This window comes from Myotis lucifugus, unplaced genomic scaffold, assembly GCF_000147115.1.
Source record: "Myotis lucifugus unplaced genomic scaffold, Myoluc2.0 scaffold_117, whole genome shotgun sequence".
Lineage (NCBI taxonomy): Eukaryota > Metazoa > Chordata > Mammalia > Chiroptera > Vespertilionidae > Myotis > Myotis lucifugus.
Genome location: NW_005871165.1, coordinates 2,464,907 through 2,482,851, shown reverse-complemented (window position 1 = coordinate 2,482,851; position 17,945 = coordinate 2,464,907). Strand labels below are relative to the sequence as shown.

Genomic DNA, 17,945 nt, shown 5'->3' with positions numbered 1-17,945 from the left:
TTTAAGATTCTCTCTTTGTCTTTTGCTCTTGGCATTTTAATTATGATGTGTCTTGGTGTGGTCCTCTTTGGATTCCTTTTGTTTGGGGTTCTCTGCGCTTCCTGGACTTGTAAGTCTATTTCTTTCACCAGGTAGGGGAAGTTTTCTGTCATTATTTCTTCAAATAGGTTTTCAATATCTTGCTCTCTCTCTTCTTCTGGCACCCCCATAATCCGGATGTTGGTATGCTTGAAGTTGTCCCAGAACTCCTTACACTATCTTCATATTTTTGGATTCTTTTTGCTTTTCCGGTTAGGTGTTTTTTGCTTCTTCATATTTCAAATCTTTGACTTGATTCTTGGGATCCTCTAGACTGCTGTTGGATCTCTGTATATTATTCTTTATTTCAGTCAGTGTATGCTTAATTTCTAATTGGTCCTTTTTCATATCCTTGAAGGTCTCACTAAATTTCTCAGAGGTTTCTAGAAGATTCTTGAGTAATCTTATAACCCTTGTTTTGAACTCTATATCCAGTAGTTTGCTTTCCTCCATTTCTTTCATTTGTGACATGTTTCTTTGTCTTCGCATTTTAGCTGCTTCCCTGTGTTAATAGAGTGGCTTTGTGTGCTAGGTGTCGTATAGGGCCCAGTGGCTCAGCCTCCCCAGTCACCTGAGGTGGACGCTCTTGGTTGTCTTTTCACTTCTGCATGTGCCTCAAAGTATTCTTTTAATCTAAAATCCCAAGTTGCTGCTTCAGAATTAATGGCAGCTTAAAACACTCATTCTCTTGCTTTGGGTTCTCTGAGATACCTTCATTATATAGTTGCATAGCCTTGGGCTCCAGCAGAGGGAGGGCAGAGTGAACTGGAGCTGTGTGAACAGAAGCCAGGGTTGGGGGATCTCTGCTTTTCTACTCTATGACCAGTCAGCCTGAAAAAAGGCTCCCCAGTCTCCTAACTGCTTTTAAAGATTGCTTACCAGCTGGCTAGTGTTCTGTGTACGCATCATGAATTCTTTCTGAAACTCCCCAAGAGAACTCTAAACCATTTTTCAGTCCTATCAAACATCAGGTTATCTACTGACTCTGACTTTCTCCTTGGTCACACCATTCTTGGAGAACATCTGAGGGTCTTACTATTCCTTACACACTATACTAGTTTCCTAGGGCTGCCATTACAAATTACACAAAATTGGTCACTTAAAGCAAAAATTTATTATGAGTTCTGAAAGCCAGAAGTCTGAAATCAAGAAGTTAGCAGCGCTCTGCTCCCTCCACAGGCTGTAGGCGAGAATCTGTTCTTGCTTTTTCCAAGTCTGGTGGCTCTAGGCATTCCTTGGCTTGTGGCTGCATAATTCTTACCTCTGGCTACATTTTCACATGGTCTTCTCTGTTTGTGTCTTCCCTTCTGTTTCTTTTCTTTCTTTTTTCTTTTCTTTTTTTTTTTTTTTACAGAGAGGAAGGGAGAGGAATAGAGAGTTAATAACATCGATGAGAGAGAAACATTGATCAGGTGCTTCCTGCACACCCCCTTCTGGGGATGTGCCCGCAACCAAGGTACATGCCCTTGACCGGAATCCAACCCGGGATCCTTCAGTCCCCAGGCCATTCCCTTCTGTTTCTTACAAGGAGACTTGGCATTGGATTTAGGGTCCACCCAGATAATCCAGGATGATATGAGCTCAAGATCCTATTTACACCTACAAAGACCTTTTTACTGAATAGGTCACATTGGTAGATTCCAGGGTCAAAACACAGACATCTCTTTGAGGGGGCTGCTATGAACATCTGCATACAATTTGTGTTGATATGTTTTCATTTTTCTTTGGTAGATTCCTCAAAGTGGAATTGTTGGGTCATAGGGTAAATTTATATTTAACCTTTAAAGAATATCTGAAGGAGCCACTGCTTAGATCAAAGGATTGAGGTTGCAGGGCTGTTTCTCAGTATTGTTAATTAATTCTTACCAAATACTATTCATTCATTTGTTCATACAGCTATTCAATAAGTACTTACTGAACAGGTACTGTTTGCTTGATTCAGTGGTAAACAAAATAGGAAACACCATCCGTCCTCTCTTAGGACGATTATAAATAAGTAATATTGTAATAACAGGATAATTAAGAAAGCAGTATTTGCTGTGTGATATCTTGGACAGAGCCCAGCTACAACTGCTAAAAGCCACAAACTATTATTAGAGTGGGTCTCTTTTTCCAGATGGCAAAAGCCTGCTGCCTCTGGCAGCTTAGGCCCTTTGTGGGATTTGGTACCCATAATCTTCTCAACTTTGTGCCTAGAATGAGCTGGAGTTTTCCTTCATGTGAAGTTTAACTTTTCTCGATTGCAGAACACTTTATCAGGGACCCTTTCACTGACACCCAAGGATACTACTAGTATAGATATAATCCAGGAGTTAGAGAACTTGGATGAGACAAAGAATCATTCTTTTCCACTCACCTGTAACTGAAATTTATTGTTTCCTCCTGTTAAACATGTAGAAAACAAATCAAAGAGGCGTTGATAATACCTGTGCTGGTGATCAGTAAAACTCAGTTATTTTCATGTCACAGCCTATAGTTGTTGCAGGTGTGTTAAAATACTGTTTTGCTTATCACTACTTTAAAATTATAGCCATTATTAGACCTGCTGCAACATCTTGTTAATGAGTTAATATAATAGCATATATATCAAATTTTGTTTTTTGAATAATTAGATAACTAAATTTAAATACACTTATGGGGGGGTTATTGGGGTTTATTCATTTGTTTAGTTTTTTTGGTGACTTATTTTACTTTCTTTGTTAAAAATATATATGTATTCTGAGATGAGACCCAATTGCAGAGATGCTCATGGAGTAGAAAAGATTGGGAATCTCGTGGTTTGATGCACCACCACCCTACATCCTGAACACTCCTCTTTCTCCCACAATGAGGTCCTTTCCCTTCATTCTTCCTTTCATTTGCTCAAGCTCTGCTTGCAGACTCAACTCCAGCCAATCCACTTGGTCTCAGAATCCAAGGAGTTTTTTTTGTGTGTTTTTTTAATTCCTCACTGAATGCTAAGTCTTCTCCAACTACACCCATGTGTTAGTTGAGGCAAATGAGAAAGTTAGAGAATACATGTGAAACCAACCTACTGACACATTAAAAGTATAAGTGGCCGGTGGGGGGGGCGGAGTAGACAGCAGAATGTAAAAATCTGGCTGAACAGTAGTACAAACTGAAGTAAATATCAATAATCTTGCTTAGCCTGATACAGAAGCTCTTAATAAACAATGGTGATGATCATTGAGATTTTCTTTTTCCTTTTTAAATAGAAATCATGTTGTCGATATCAGTGTTGCAGTCAGTACTCCTGCAGGACTCATCACACCTATTGTATTTAATGCACATATAAAGGGGCTGGAAACCATTGCTAATGATGTTGCTTCTTTAGCAACCAAAGCACGAGAGGGTAAACTACAGCCACATGAATTCCAGGTAAAGTGTTATTTATTTTCCTTACGAATGTTAAGAATTAAGTTATTTTTAAGGTCAGCATTATGTTTTTATTGCATTTTCCACCTTTTTTTCCTGCCTTGTATTCTCACTGACACAAGGTCCTAAAAATAAAGAAAAATTGAGTAACCTTTCAAAGGCTAAAAATAATGTTTTCCAAGTAGTGTACAAAAACCACACAACTACTTTTATTGTTAATGTAAAGAGTGTATATTTTAAGTAAGAGTATTTCATTTGGGCCTTTTTTTTTCCCCTTTTAGTTTTAATGACATAATTAGCAAAGAGGAATTATATATATTTAAGGTGTGCAACTTAATGTTTTGACATATACATATATTATGAAATGATCACCACAGTCAAGTTAGTTAATGTCTGTCACTTTATATACTTCTATTTTCTTCTTTTTTTTAATGGTAGTTCAGAAGGTTTTCTTAAAAGATTACCTTAAGGATTTTTCACAAAATGTCCTTTTTTTTTATGTTGACAAGCAATTAACATGATATTTTTTTCCTCTAGGGTGGCACTTTTACGATCTCCAATTTAGGAATGTTTGGAATTAAGAACTTCTCTGCTATTATTAACCCACCTCAGGCATGTATTTTGGCCATTGGTGCTTCAGAAGATAGACTGGTTCCAGCAGATAATGAAAAAGGGTAAGTGCCAAAATGGAGAGGGATCTATAAGGCCATTTTCATTACATTATACCTGTTTTTGAGTCTAGTTTTAGACTTATTGGCATGCCTTATTGGACTTTAGGTAGAGTCAGACATAAGTACAGAATGAAGTTTCTCAGGGCAGCAACTCTTCTTATTTTACTAAATGCAGTTAATCTTTTTTGAGATGGGAAGCCTTATTTACTCTAAGTAAATAAGTTAGGGGTCACCATGCTTTTTTCTTGAAGAGGCATATAGTAAATAATTTAGGCTTTGTGGGTCATATGGTCTCTGTTGCAAGAACTCTGCCACTGTAGTGTGAAAGCAGCCATAGGTACTATGTAAATGAATTCCTATAAACTCCATTTGGTGGGATTTGGCCTGTGGGGTTTTAGTTTGCCAGTCCATGCTCCAGATGGCTGTTTGGTCTGTTTCTTCAAGCTGTTTGGTCTGGAAATATATAGGACGTGAACAGTAGGTTGAAAATAATGTTACCTGATTGGGATTATAGGGTCAGGTTACTGGCTACAATCAGTTATTGCTTCTAGAATACCTAATAATATTTTTATCTTTTTCTAGATTTGATGTGGCTAGCATGATGTCTGTTACACTCAGTTGTGATCATCGGGTTGTGGATGGAGCAGTTGGAGCCCAGTGGCTTGCTGAGTTTAGAAAGTACCTTGAAAAACCTATCACCATGTTGTTATAATTAACCCAAGAATTTCTACAGACTTTCCCAAGTTACATTGGTTCATTCTTATCAAGATATAAATATGTTATTAAATAGGTGTTTCTTATTATTTTAAAGCTAACCAGTTATTTTTTAGTCTGTCCAGTTAAGTTATTTGTAATGGTCATTATGTTATCTTTTAAAATGCCAGTTACACCCAAATATTGTGTACATTTAGTAAATACCAGCTTTTAAGCTGTGTACTTGTAGGCAAGGGACATGCGGCATAGCCCTTTGGTGATAAGTACTTCCACTGGGAAATGTAGAGGTAGAATGTGGTTCCCTATTGAGTCAGGTATATTCAGGTAACCTGGATGAAACCATGAGAAGTTGAGATTTAATTGCCTCAAATGTTTTCCTTATATTTGAAGAAAAGAGAAATCAGGAAAATTTATTCTCTTGGAGAAAAGGTTTGAATCGAAGTGTGATGTTTTAACTTAACCCTAATTAAAATTTTTCTGTTATATGATCTTGGTTTTATCATGGATGGGAAAAGTAGAAAACTTCAAAGAAAATAAGTGAAAATTTAAAAGTCAACATTTTCTTAGATTTCTTCAACCACTGTTCTTTGTTTTTTTTTTTATGTATCCTGAAAAGGTTGTTCCCCCTTCTTGAGATGAGATAGAAATATAAACCAGCTGCTTGGCATAAATGAGAATTTGTGTGGGTGTTTAAACAATTTAAATGTATAATTCTGAGCAAAATTCTACAGTTACCTCCAAATAAAAGAATATGCTTATAGAATTTTACAGAGAAGTTGTGAAAGTAGAATTTTTCCTACAATATCAACTGGAGGTTACTTGCAAATGAACTTAATTACCAGAATTTACTACTCAGATAACTTTGGGAAACTGGAATACGTATACATATATAACATATGATTTCTAGCAAGATATGTGCCAAAGTCCGTATGTATATCAACAAGTTCTGTCTGAAGAGGGAGAGAGATACATTGGTGAACAGTTTAGGATATAAAAGATGATGACCACAACAAAATGGTCATTTCTGTTTGGAAAAAGGAAAAACTTAAATGTGTGTTACAGTGTCCTTTGTTTTTCCACCCGTGTTGACTCATGTAAAATAAAAAAAAGCCCTAAAATCCTATTGGAGAGAAAAGAATTATTTAGGTTGCATACTACCTTATCGACCTAAATATTTTTTCCCATTTTGCCTTCTGAGCAGGGACTGGGGTGAGGTTCAAGATAATAAAAATGAATTGGGAACATTATCACAATTCCAGGCTTTCTATTGAATTGATGTGCTTTAATAAATATTTGAAATTGTTTGACTATTTAAAATTAATCTGACTAGTGCTTCCTTGTATGTAGTATGTGGAGCTATCCTCTGAAATTTAGGTCTTTCATTGTTGAATCTATTTCTAAATGTTCATTATTACATGGTGCACAGTGACACTCCATATATTCCATAAATATTTCCCTTGTACAGTTATAAAAACATTATACAGTAATTGGTAATTATAGCTTGAACTGAAGATTATGCAGAAGGAACAAGCGTCTCACAGGGACCATCATCAGTATGAGCCACATCTGGTTCAAACACATGAAACTTCAGAGATAATTCATTATTTGCTAATGTTTATGGCTCTTTTGTTCCCTTTAAAGAAAAAATTAAAAGTTGCCTTCTAATAAAAATTGTTCTGAATTAAAAATTAATCTGGCCTGTAATCTAAATCTGGATTCAGTCTATTTATCTTACCAAAATTGAAAGAGTAAAAGTTAGAAATAGCGGTTTGGTTCAAATTAGATTGTTTAAAAGTGAAATTATGTTTTCAATGTGTCTGATCTAATTTTTGACCTGTAGGTAATTGATTTTCACATTAAGTGGTTAAGTGCAGGGACAGCTATAAGCTCTTAATACAGATACATTTTGATTTTATAAAATGGATAAAATCAGGACTCAGTTCAGAAGGGTTTAATCTAATACTTTAAGCTCAAGGAGTTACTGAAGACCTCATGTTGGGATATGGCACATAGCAAGATGAAAGTGTGGTCTGGCTCTGTTAGATACTTAACTCCAATCCTGAGGTTTGTGTGAATGTAGTTATGGTGTCTCAGGGCATTGTCTACGAGGGGGGTTGACATGATAGGAATGTGTTGCAAGGAATACTCATCACCTGTGCAGAAGCCCTGGAATACATGGGAAATGATCACTACTGATAGTTGAACCAAAACCAAGTTTATAGAAAAATCTAGTCTCTAAACAAGGCTAATTAACGTCCACCTTGAATAATTTCCAGTTTTGAGGAAAAAAACATTTTGGCAAGATTCAAATTCAAACTCCACAGTTAATTTTAAGTTAATGCTCTTCCTGGGCCAAGTTTTGCCTTTTTGCAGGGAGGAGAAGGAGGTGATGTTTTCATGAATATAAAATCCCTTGAAGGCCTGACCAGTAGTGTGATTAAGTGGAACACCCTGAAATAATGTGTGAAAATATTTTGGGATAACTAGGACATAAACATTTAAACATTAAGTGTGTTAGATCTTTTTTCTTTTAACTTGAAGTTTTGTTTTATTGCTTAAAATATTACAAAGAGTAGTACATATGTCTCCTTTTTTCCCCCCCTGCTTGACCTTCCCCTGGCCTCCCTACCCCCCAGTGTCTTGTGTCCATTGGTTATGCATATATGCATGCATACAAGTCCTTTGGTTGATCTCTTACCCGCCCAACCCTCCCCGGCCTTCCTGCTGTAGTTTGACAGTCTGTTCAATGCTACTCTATCTTTTTTAAAAAATATATTTTATTGGTTTTTTACAGAGAGGAAGGGAGAGGGACAGAAAGCCAGAAACATCGATGCATCGATCAGCTGCCTCCCGCACACCCCCTACTGGGAATGTGCCCGCAACCAAGGCACATGCCCTTGACTGGAATTGAACCCGGGACCCCTCAGTCCGCAGGCCGATGCTCTATCCACTGGGCCAAACCAGTCAGGGCCTCTGTATCTATTTTTGTTCATCAGTTTATAATGGTCTTTATTATCCATAAATAAGTGAGATCATGTGGTATTTTTCTTTCATTGACTGGCTTATTTCACTTAGCATACTGCTCTCCAGTTCCATCCATGCTGTTGCAAATGGTAAGAATTCCTTCTTTTTCAAGTGTGTTAGATCTTGACATGCATTTTATTAGTGAGTACACAAATACATAGCTGCTGACATAAGTATGTGCCGAGAGTACAAGAATAGAGATTCAACTAGTTCTATGTGGTTATGGGATTTTAGGACATCATACAATTCTAGAACATTTTTAGATGATAAATTATCATATTGCTAGAAGGATTCAAATCCAGGTTAGGTTTAAGAAAATTATGTTTTGCCCTAGCTGGTTTGGTTCAGTGGCTAGAGCGTTGGCCTGTGAACTGAAGGGTCTGCGGTTTGATTCCAATCAAGGGCACATTGCCTGGCTTGCTGTGGGCTGGAGCCCCTGGTAGGGGGCATGCAGAAGGCGGCCGAGCAATGATTCTCATCATTGATGTTTCTATCTCTCTTCTTTTCTGAAATCAATAAAAATATATTAAAAAAAGAAAATTATGTTTTTAAATGTAACATCTATTATTTATAGTACAACTATAGCAGTTTCTAAAGTTAAAAAGTTTTAAAATTAATAAAGAATTTATTTAAAGACTTTATATTGAGCCCTGGCTAGTTTGGCTCAGTGGATAGAGCATCAGCCTGCAGTCTGAAGGGTGCCCATTTGATTCCAGTCAAGGGTGCGTATCTCAATTGCAGACTTGATTCCTGGGGCCATGTGGGGGAGGCAACCAATCTATGTGACATTGATGTTTGTCTCTCCCCCTCCCTTCCATTCTCTCAAAATCAATGAAAAAAATTCCTGGGGTGAGGACTTGCAACAACAAAAAAAGACTGTTGAACTAGAAACTAATCACAAGGAAGTTGTATCTAGAAAAGATAATTAAGGGATGTTTATAGTTTGATGTGAGCATTGCTTTGGATATAAATTGGAAAGTTGATACATTTGTATTGAACAACTATCTTACAACTTAGATGAATGGGAGTTGAAAAGTATATCACCTCTGTATTTTTAAAAGTTAATTTCTTAGGCCTGGCTGGTATGGCTCAGTGGTTGAGTATCAGCCCATGAACTAGGAGGTCAGTTTCGATTCCTGGTCAGGTAACATTCCCAGGTTTCTGGGCTCGATCCCCAGTAGGGGGCATGGAGGAGGTAGCCAAACAATGATTCTCACTGATAATGCTCTCCCTTCCTCTCTGAAATCAATAAAAACCAAGTTTTTAAAAGTTATTTTCTTAGGAGAATGGCACTTGTCCCAAAGACACTTGTCCTTTTTTTTAAAATAGAGTTGGATGTATTTTGCATCTTATGTGCAATAACATCCAATTACTAATCCAAAGGAAAGTCCGTATGTGCTATTAAAAGTCCTGCCTGGGTAGCGTGGATTCCTGCTAGAGCTGTTTTATGGAAGTACAGAGGTTCACAGAACCATAGGTTTGCATATTCTTACATTGGCCTTGTATCGTTATTGCTGGAGGAAACTTTACTACTATATCCCTCTTGATAATAAAAACATGCACAGTCTGGGTTTTGTTTCTGATGCAAAAATTTACTAGAGACAATTTTTTTTTTTCCAACCAGTAAACAGAATTCTCACATGTTACTTGGAAACAAAATTTTCCCAAATGGTATTACTTAAGATATCTTCAAAAAAAAAGTATATCATGGCAATACTATTTTTAGTAATTGTTGCTTGATGCCAAGTTTTTTTGAAAAGGAGAAACTGAGGTGTGTTTTTTTTAAAGAACAGTTGAGAAAACCTCATTCCATTAAAAGGAACTCTTAGAAAACGGGAAACTAGTGTTTAAGATTCACCCATAATGAAGGTCCTATAATTCACATCACTTTAGCACTGAAAACCCAAAACAAATAATGCTCTTGACTTACACCAATGGCATTGTGATGATCAATGTAGCTTTCTCTTTGATAAATTTTGCTGTAGTCATTTCAGTATCCACAGATTCTGGAAGATTCAGATGCAATCTGTACTTCTCAGAGACCTCAATCAATAAATCATTCTAAGAATAATAAACCAAGAGAGATGTTAAAAGATAAAAATAGGAAAGCATTTCCTGGTTAAAATGAGTGTTGTTGGATTTCTGTTCTCCATTATTTACTCCTTTTCCATAAGAAGAGGATCCCAACTTATTGCCATTAACTTGCAGTGGGCAATAACGTTACTGTTGTAAATCCCTGAGCTTTTGAGATTTGTTATTGCTGTCGAATACATCAAAAGTTAACTGAGCAGTAGCAGAAGATGGGTGTTGTCATCCCAAATTACATGAATTTACCTTGGGGCAGACAAGCAAACAGCAAGGAAACTTACTGGAGACTGGAAAGATGGCTGACCCATGTTTTATAGTGATAAAGCCCTTAGTAAAACTATCACAGTAATTTGGAAGACAAATTACCTAGTAAATTTGTGGCTTTAGGTAAAGAAGTAAAATAAAATTTTGGTGGCATGCATTGGTTTTATGGGCTACGTTTAACAAGGTATGACAAAAAGAGATGAACTTAAGACTAGAATTTACCAGTTTGCAGAGTTGAAAGGGAATATACAGAGCCTTGACAGAAATGCAAATAATTTTTTTTCAACCAGTAAAGGATAAAATTGAGGTTATTATTATTATTTTTACCAATGAAGGCTGATTAAGACGCCTAGAGTTAAAGACTAAATCACAAATCTTTATACTTTTGTTAAAATTTCTACCTGGGTTAAGGTGGATCTCAATAAATCCTTACATTTGACTCAAATGACAGCTATTACGTAAAAAAGGACAAGCCATTGGAAAATGGACATGTCTAAAAAAGACTTGTTGGGTATAGCACTGAGTGGAATTAAATAAAATATTACCAACCTGGACTAAAATTAATTAAAAATAATCTTTGGACCCCAAACATTCTATGGGTGTGAAGCAGGCTGAGTAAATTGCTCAGCATCTAAGGACGGCATATTCTGTCTACATTGCCCATTCTACATGAACCTCCCAAACAATGGAACTGAAGGTAATGGGAAACAATGGGGCTAGGCCAGTGGTCGGCAAACTCATTAGTCAGCAGAGCCAAATATCAACAGTACAATGGTTGAAATTTCTTTTGAGAGCCAAATTTTTTAAACAAATTATATAGGTAGGTACATTGTTATTAATTAGGGTACTCCTAAGGCTTAGGAAGAGCCACACTCAAGGGGCCAAAGAGCCACATGTGGGTTGCGAGCCGCAGTTTGCCGACCACGGGGCTAGGCAATACAGGTATCCATAATGGCCCTAAAGCGAGAACATCCTCTACATGCAGGAAAAGAGACCCTCAAAATACCTGTCTACCAGGATGTCAGCATTGCTGTGTACCAGTAACTGCTGTGGGCCTCATATTTTTACCATTTCTGAATTGAGACTGTTAATAGTGGCTATCTTCTCCCTATTTAACTTTGTATGGGATTATGGGAACAGATAACTTGTGCTTGCAATTCATAGGTCTGGTTCAAGAGGCGCAAAATGCAGACTACGATGGCAAAATCCTGTACCTTGGAGTCTGATACTAAAATTAGAGGTGTCTTTCTTGGAAAAAGATACACATATTTGTGAGGAAGTGAGTGGACTGTGGTAGACTATAGGATTGTTGCCAATTATTTGAACTCTGAAAGAGGATTATATGTATATCCCTGTGACAACTCTTGAGAATAGTCTTCCCTGCCCTATCAATGTAGGACTTGGCCTAATGACTTACTTTAGCCAATAGGATGTGAATAAAAGTGATATATACCATGTCTGAGAGGAAGTTTTAGGATCCATTGCATGGTTTGGCCATTTCTATTTTCCTCTGCCAGGAGAATGAAATAGGTCAGATAGGAATTGCTTCTTCATTTATATCTTAAAATGTGTAAGATCTATCAAGCAGAGCCCTAGCCAGTTTCACTCAGTGGATAGAGCAGGGGTGGGCAAACTTTTTGACTCGAGGGCCACAATGGGTTCTTAAACTGGACCGGAGGGCCGGAACAAAAGCATGGATGGAGTGTTTGTGTGAACTACTATAAATTCAAAGTAAACATCATTACATAAAAGGGTACGGTCTTTTTTTTTTTTTTTTTTTAGTTTTATTAATTTCAAACGGGCCGGATCTGGCCGACGGGCTGTAGTTTGCCCACGGTTGGGATAGAGCATTAGCCCTCGGACTGAACGATCCCAGGTTCGATTCTGGTTAAGGGCACCTACTGCTGTTGCAGGCTCCATCCCCAGCCCTGGTCAGGGCGCATGCGGAGGCAACCAATCAATGTGTCTCTCTTACATCAATGTTTCTCCCTCTCTCCCCCCTCCTTTTCACTCTCTCTAAAAAATCAATGGAAAATATCCTTGGGTGAGGATTAACCACAACAAAAAAAAGGTTGTTGAGCAGAGTAGGCCTACCTGACATGTAACCTGAGCAAATTACTGTAAGTTACTGAGATTGTGGAGTTAGTTACTACAGCATAACATAGTGACTTGACTGATAAAAATTTACAATAGTTATCTATTCAACTTACCTCAGAAACACTAAGGTCACAGAGAGATACTGAATTAATACCAGGTAATTCAACTTTTAATTCAATTTTCAGTGGTTTCTCATTCTGATCTGCCACAATTTTTAATTCATAGGCTGGTGTCTTCATCTCCACCTGGATCTCTGTACTGGAAATCTCTTCTATCAGGCACCCCTTTTTGCTTGAAACTTGGTCTTTTGGCAGTAAAAGTTGAGGGAAGTGATCTGAATTGCTCAGAGTACTGCTTCTTATCTGCTCAAGGGTTAGTTCTTTATGGAAAAAAAAGGGGGGAATAAAATCACAAAATTAATCAACAACATAAACAACTATCAGTACTATCAGGCTACTAGCTGCAATATATGTAGTGCTAGGCAAGATGGCAGATAAAGCTGCAGCTAATTGAGTTTGGGAATCTTAAAAGAATCTTAAACCAAAAAGATTTAAAAGTTTGCAGGATTTAAAAATCTTTAAGGACATGCTAATATTTCTAATATCTAATCTTTATCTTTTTCTATTTTAAGTTATTCATCTTTTAAAATTGAGATTTCCAGTTTGCAAAATGCACACAGGATACAAAAATTTTAAACCAATATAATTTTCCATTTACATTCATTAACTTACCTTTTCTCATTTTCTCTTTTAAATCTGTGGGGCCAGTTTGGATTCCCATCAGGTTTTGTTTCATCCTTTGAATGCTTCCTTTTATTTTAAATTTGGTAATATGGTAAACGTGTGAGAGAGTGACCTGGAGTTGTTCCTCAATGCATTTCATGGCCATCTGTACTAACTGATCTTTTTTCACTTGGTCCTTTTCTGCTGCCTGGAGAACATCAGGATTGTAGGCAACATCGATGACTGTGTAAACATCTGCGTGTGTAAAAAAGAAAAGAAAAAAAGATAAATATTTGTGCATGAGATTCAGAGGGTGTGAAATGAAGACAACCTGTTTCCCTAATGATATTGTCAGGTAATATATTAAGCCATAATCCTGATAAACCTAGAAAGTATAAATCCTATTCCTATATTTTTCAGAAGCAATCATAAAGATGCTATGTACACAATTTCAATGAGGGCATTTCTTGGCATTTTATATGGGTTAAAAACAGTTTATATTATTAGGCAAACAGTAATAAAAACTTTTTAAATGAGTAGCTTTGTTTTTTTCTAAATATATTTTTATTGATTTCAAAGAGGAAGGAAGTGGGAGAGACAGATATAAACATCAGAGATGAGAGAGAATCATTGATCAGCTGCCTCCTTTACGCCCCACACTGGGGATTGAGCCTGCAACCCATGTGCCCTGACCAGGAATGGAACCGTGACCTCCTGGTTCATAGGTCAATGCTCAACCACTGAGCTATGCTGGCCGGGCAACAGTATTCATTTTATATAAAGGTATATTTATTAGTCATTAGCTACATTATAACCAAATAAAATATTTTACATGTATTGTCTTTTACCAAGTAAAATCTGGTTCATGCTATTCCCAATAAAATTTTTTTAAAAAATATATTTTATTGATTTTTTTACAGAGAGGAAGGGAGAGGGATAGAGAGTTAGAAACATCGATCAGCTGCCTCCTGCACACTCCCCACCGGGGATGTGCCCGCAACCAAGGTACATGCCCTTGACCGGAATCGAACAGGGACCCTTGAGTCCACAGGCCGATGCTCTATCCACTGAGCCAAACCAGTTAGGACCCAATAAAATTTTTTAAATGTGTTTTCTGTCCCATAATTCTATGTACCTGATGTTTCAGACATATCTTCTGGTCTGCCAACACTCAGAGGTACTGGATGAGTGAGTGATTGGGGAGCTGGAATCCTTTTCCATTGACATAGGTTGATAAAAAGTGTTTTTTCTTTAGGTTTCTAGAAATCAAATAATTTTGCATATCAAATATATTTCAAAATAATTTCCTAAAAGCAACACCTCACAGAATTTGAAGAGTAAGAATTTTAGGCTCCAAGTAAGTTATTACTTGTATTAAAACTGTGTTTGAGAAATTATACTGTTACCTGATTTTCCCAAAGCTCTTCATCAGGAATCCAGTTGCTACTCCCAGAGGAACTAGGAGGAGGTAGGGGGAATTGATCTAAGCAGCTGTTCCATTTTTTATTTTTGACCATTTTTCACCACTTTCTTACTCCCCCACCCAACCAAATAAGTTCTCTTTATTTGGAAAATCTCCAATTCTATGATTCTGTATTAAATCATTACATTACTTTTATTTTCATTCTAGCCAAAAAATGGCTCATTTTGAGATCTCCAAAATATGTAAAATATGAACTTCCCATTTTTACTCCTTCAGTGCAATCTTCTGCACTACATTTCACGTTCCATTTAGAGTGGCAGTTTCCCTCAGTGTTACAGTAACAATAGCTAAAGGCAAGTTATTCTCTGGTTATTGCAGGATCATTTCACTCAGGACCTCCCATCCAAGGGCACCAACTCTACGTACCAGGATTCTTGTTTGTAGACAGAGCTGTGGTTCTGGGGCAGCACAAAGCTGTTTGCCCTCTTTCAGCTGCTGTTGAATGAAGTTCTTGTAGCTCTCAGGGTTACTTTCAGCCAGATCATCTAGTAGGTTCCAGAACTGAGTAACTTGGGTAAGCAGACCGTTTGAGGATGACTCCATGATTGAGGTGAATAGGCCTCTTAAGTCTGAGGAAAGACATGACTTAAGTAAAAATAATCTGTGTAGCTGTTGATTCATTTCTTCTTTTGGGAGAGGAGGAGCAGGTCAGGAATTGTTTTGGTGGAGTTAGCTGTTATCCTTAACTGTTCCTAAAACACCAAGGATCAGCACCACTTTATCTTTTCCTTATTCTTGAATTATCTAGTATCACTTTTTAGAATTTATCTCAAGCTGTCCTCTCAGATCATAAGGCCTTACCTCCCCTAGACCCTCACAAGCCCTGAGGGGCCAGAGTACTCATTGAAGTCTGTGCGTCTAGGTAGTTTCCTTTTTCCAGCACCTGGGCTTTGGCTGACTGGTGCCGGAACCAGTCTGGAAATTGCCAGACTTCCTCAATCCTCAGCATAGCTTAGTAGTTAAAAGCATGGACTTGCCCTGGCTGGTGTGCGTCAGTTGGTTGAGTGGTGTCCCAGGCACCAAAAGGTTGCAGGGCCCTAGCTGGGTTGGCTCAGTGGATAGAGCCTCGGCCTGTGGACTCAAGGGTCTCAGGTTGGGTTCCAGTCAAAGGGCACATGCCCGGGTTGCTGGCTTGATCCGATGATTCTCTCTCATAATTGATGTTTCTATCCTCCCGTCCCCTCTGAAATCAATAAAAATATATTTTTAAAAAACCCTCAAAAAACCAAAAGGTTGCAGGTTCGATTCTCCGTCAGTACACATGCAGGGGGCGGCTGATAAATATTTCTCTCTCACGTCGATGGTTCTCTCCCTCCCTCCTCCTTCCTGTCTCTCTGAAATCAATAAAAACATTAAAAAAAAAAGGCATGGACTCTGCCTAGATTCCAATCTTAGCTCTCTCACTTACTGGCTGTGTGACCATGAGCAATTAATGTATGTCTGTGCCTCAGTTTATTCTCAAGATGAAGACGATAGCACCAATCTCCTGGGGTTACGGTGAGGATTAAGGAAGCTAATGTAGAGAGGCTGGAACACTCGGTCAGCGCTATGTGACAGTAATAATATCCTCTCTGTCTTGAGACAAGTTCCCTCGCATCTTCCTCCCCCAACTGGAAGGAGCCCCAGAGCACCCACCGAGTGAGGAGGAGGAGGTTTGGGTTCTTCGAACACTACATTAGGGTGAGACTAAAGGGAAACTTAACTAATGGGCAACCATTCCAGAGGTCTGCGAACCCACCTCTCGGTTTCTTGACAAACCGCGACGCCTGTTACCAGGGTAACCAGACTGGGTAGCACCTAATTGGGTCCGGATTGCTCTCGTGAGAAGGTCCTGCCACTTCCAGTTCCGGAGTCTCCCCACTGCGCCGCGGGCCTCGCTTCCCAGCGGAGCCTGAACCCCTTCCCCAGGAAGGCGCCCGCCACCCTGCGGCACCGGTCGACCTCTTGAGAGGCCTGGAAACCCTCCCTGTGGACGTCTCCGAGCTCCTGTGGGTGGGAAGGATTTCCCGGGAGCACGACTTCCGGCCTGAACGGGAAGCTCGCTCCCTTTTCTCCCAGTCCTCTTCCTCCCCCCACCCCCGCCACGCGAGGCCGCGGTGCACGGTATGGGTGTGTTTGTGTGTGTTTGTGTGGGGCGGGTGTGTGGAGGGAAGGTTACCGGGAGCTTCTTGGCCGCTGGGGAGCGGGGGTCCCGGTGACAAAGATGGGGGTGTTTTCTCTGTCTTCCCCTTGGAAGCCTCAGCTCCCCCTTGAGGCACTTTAGATACTTCTTGGGGCCCAGTCCACAGCGTACCCCTTTGGGAGCGAGACCCCGTCCCCGGGCCCACCCCCTAGGAGTGTGAGCGTGGAATATGTTAGCCTCACTGGGGAATCTCTTCTGCAAGCTAGGGTACTTGACGTGCGTCCGGCCCGAGCGAAAGGCCCCGGGGCCCGGGGCGCGGGCGAGGGCAGAATAACCGGTGGGAAGGCTGCGTTTTCACCAAGGACTCGGGTGAAGCTGCAGAGCTGCCTTTGAGCCCTGACTCCTGGGCCGCCTGGGTCGGAGGAGATCTTGTAATGGAGTGGTTCTTCGTCTCACACTAACAAGATGCCCGATTTCCTCAGGATCGAGGGGTGAGTGAGCGGTGGGGTGGTCGCACAAAGCCCCTGCTAGCCACACAGGGAATAGCCCTGTCGTCTGTTTTTTTTGGAGGCTTCTCTACAAAATAGAAAGTAAACTTCCCCCGAGTGGAGAAATTTAGGGCGTCTCTGTATTTGATGTTTTTGTTACTGTTGACATTTGTGGCCCCCGATACTCTCACATCCAGATAATTGCTTCATCGCCAACTAACTGTGAGATTGGAGAGTTGATTTTTAATCTGGACCTTGTTTGCCTTGGACTGTGTGGCCTGAGATAAGTTACGGCTTTAAGGGAATTTTACCTACTAATTAGGAATGAAGATACTCACATACAACACAGAGTTATTTTGAGGAGAAAATAGTGTCATTCCAAAGAATTCCATTGTGCACTATCTCCTTTCATCCTCATATTTCTGTGATCAGGAATTTCCCCCTTTTGATGCTGAAGAAAAAACTATTACCCAAGACTTCTGAGTTCTAAGTGATCTTTTCTTTACCTCATGCTTCTTTATAGTATTATAATAAAAATATAAGGTCATAAAGGGAATTTTTATTTTTAAATATTTATTGATTCATTTCAGATTGAAGAATGTCCCGGGTTCCACTGGGGAAAGTCCTCCTAAGGAATGTCATCCGGCATACAGATGCTCACAATAAGGTGAGAGGGACAACCCCGTTACTCCTCAACACTTACTGAGCGCACACAGTGTGGCCGGCGTTGTTTTGGTACTGTTGGGAGATACAAAGATGAATAAAATAGATAAGTTGCCATATAGTTTGATAATTACTAAATAGAGACATGTAAAATGT

At 39.1% G+C, this 17,945-nt stretch overlaps 3 protein-coding genes across 9 annotated transcripts in view; 2 read left to right on the top strand and 1 right to left on the bottom strand.

Annotated features, from left to right (window-relative positions):
• DLAT (dihydrolipoamide S-acetyltransferase) overlaps nt 1-6,159 on the top strand; it is a 29,628-nt gene extending 23,469 nt beyond the window's left edge. The window contains 3 exon segments of the mRNA XM_006093496.3: nt 3,294-3,456; nt 3,991-4,127; nt 4,707-6,159. Coding sequence (XP_006093558.1) covers nt 3,294-3,456; nt 3,991-4,127; nt 4,707-4,836 — 430 coding nt within the window. The 3' untranslated portion in view covers nt 4,837-6,159.
• Nucleotides 610-16,374, bottom strand: PIH1D2 (PIH1 domain containing 2). 3 transcript variants are annotated; one of them, XM_023757886.1, is made up of 7 exons: nt 16,255-16,374; nt 14,883-15,085; nt 14,169-14,292; nt 13,043-13,288; nt 12,425-12,690; nt 9,793-9,923; nt 610-1,412 (listed from the first exon to the last, which is right to left on the bottom strand). In XM_023757886.1, the coding sequence occupies exons 2-7, from the start codon at nt 15,057-15,059 to the stop codon at nt 1,346-1,348; spliced, it is 1,011 nt and encodes a 336-aa protein (XP_023613654.1). In that variant the 5' UTR covers nt 15,060-15,085; nt 16,255-16,374; the 3' UTR covers nt 610-1,345. The 3 variants fall into 3 exon arrangements, with proteins under 3 accessions (XP_023613654.1, XP_023613655.1, XP_006093559.1); XM_023757887.1 differs by lacking the exon at nt 610-1,412 and adding an exon at nt 7,979-8,368; XM_006093497.3 differs by lacking the exon at nt 610-1,412 and having other exon boundaries at nt 9,434-9,923.
• A 109-nt stretch (nt 16,375-16,483) lies between these two features.
• Nucleotides 16,484-17,945, top strand: part of NKAPD1 (NKAP domain containing 1) — a 12,234-nt gene continuing 10,772 nt past the window's right edge. Inside the window, exons 1-3 of one of the 5 annotated variants that reach the window (XM_023757889.1) lie at nt 16,567-16,619; nt 17,121-17,129; nt 17,717-17,793. In XM_023757889.1, coding sequence (XP_023613657.1) covers nt 17,725-17,793 — 69 coding nt within the window. In that variant the 5' untranslated portion in view covers nt 16,567-16,619; nt 17,121-17,129; nt 17,717-17,724. Of the gene's footprint in view, nt 16,620-16,914; nt 17,130-17,716; nt 17,794-17,945 lie in introns of those variants that run through there. The other 4 variants (XM_006093492.3, XM_006093495.3, XM_014459864.2 and 1 more) reach the window with 4 other exon arrangements.

Coding starts and splice junctions, on each gene's coding strand:
- PIH1D2 (XM_023757886.1), bottom strand. CDS start 15,059: ATGGAGTCATCCTCAAACGGTCTGCTTACCCAAGTTACTCAGTTCTGG. Junction 12,691..13,042: donor AAAAGAGAAAATGAGAAAAG/GTAAGTTAATGA, acceptor TTTTCCATAAAG/AACTAACCCTTGAGCAGATA. Junction 9,924..12,424: donor GTGACCTTAGTGTTTCTGAG/GTAAGTTGAATA, acceptor TATTATTCTTAG/AATGATTTATTGATTGAGGT.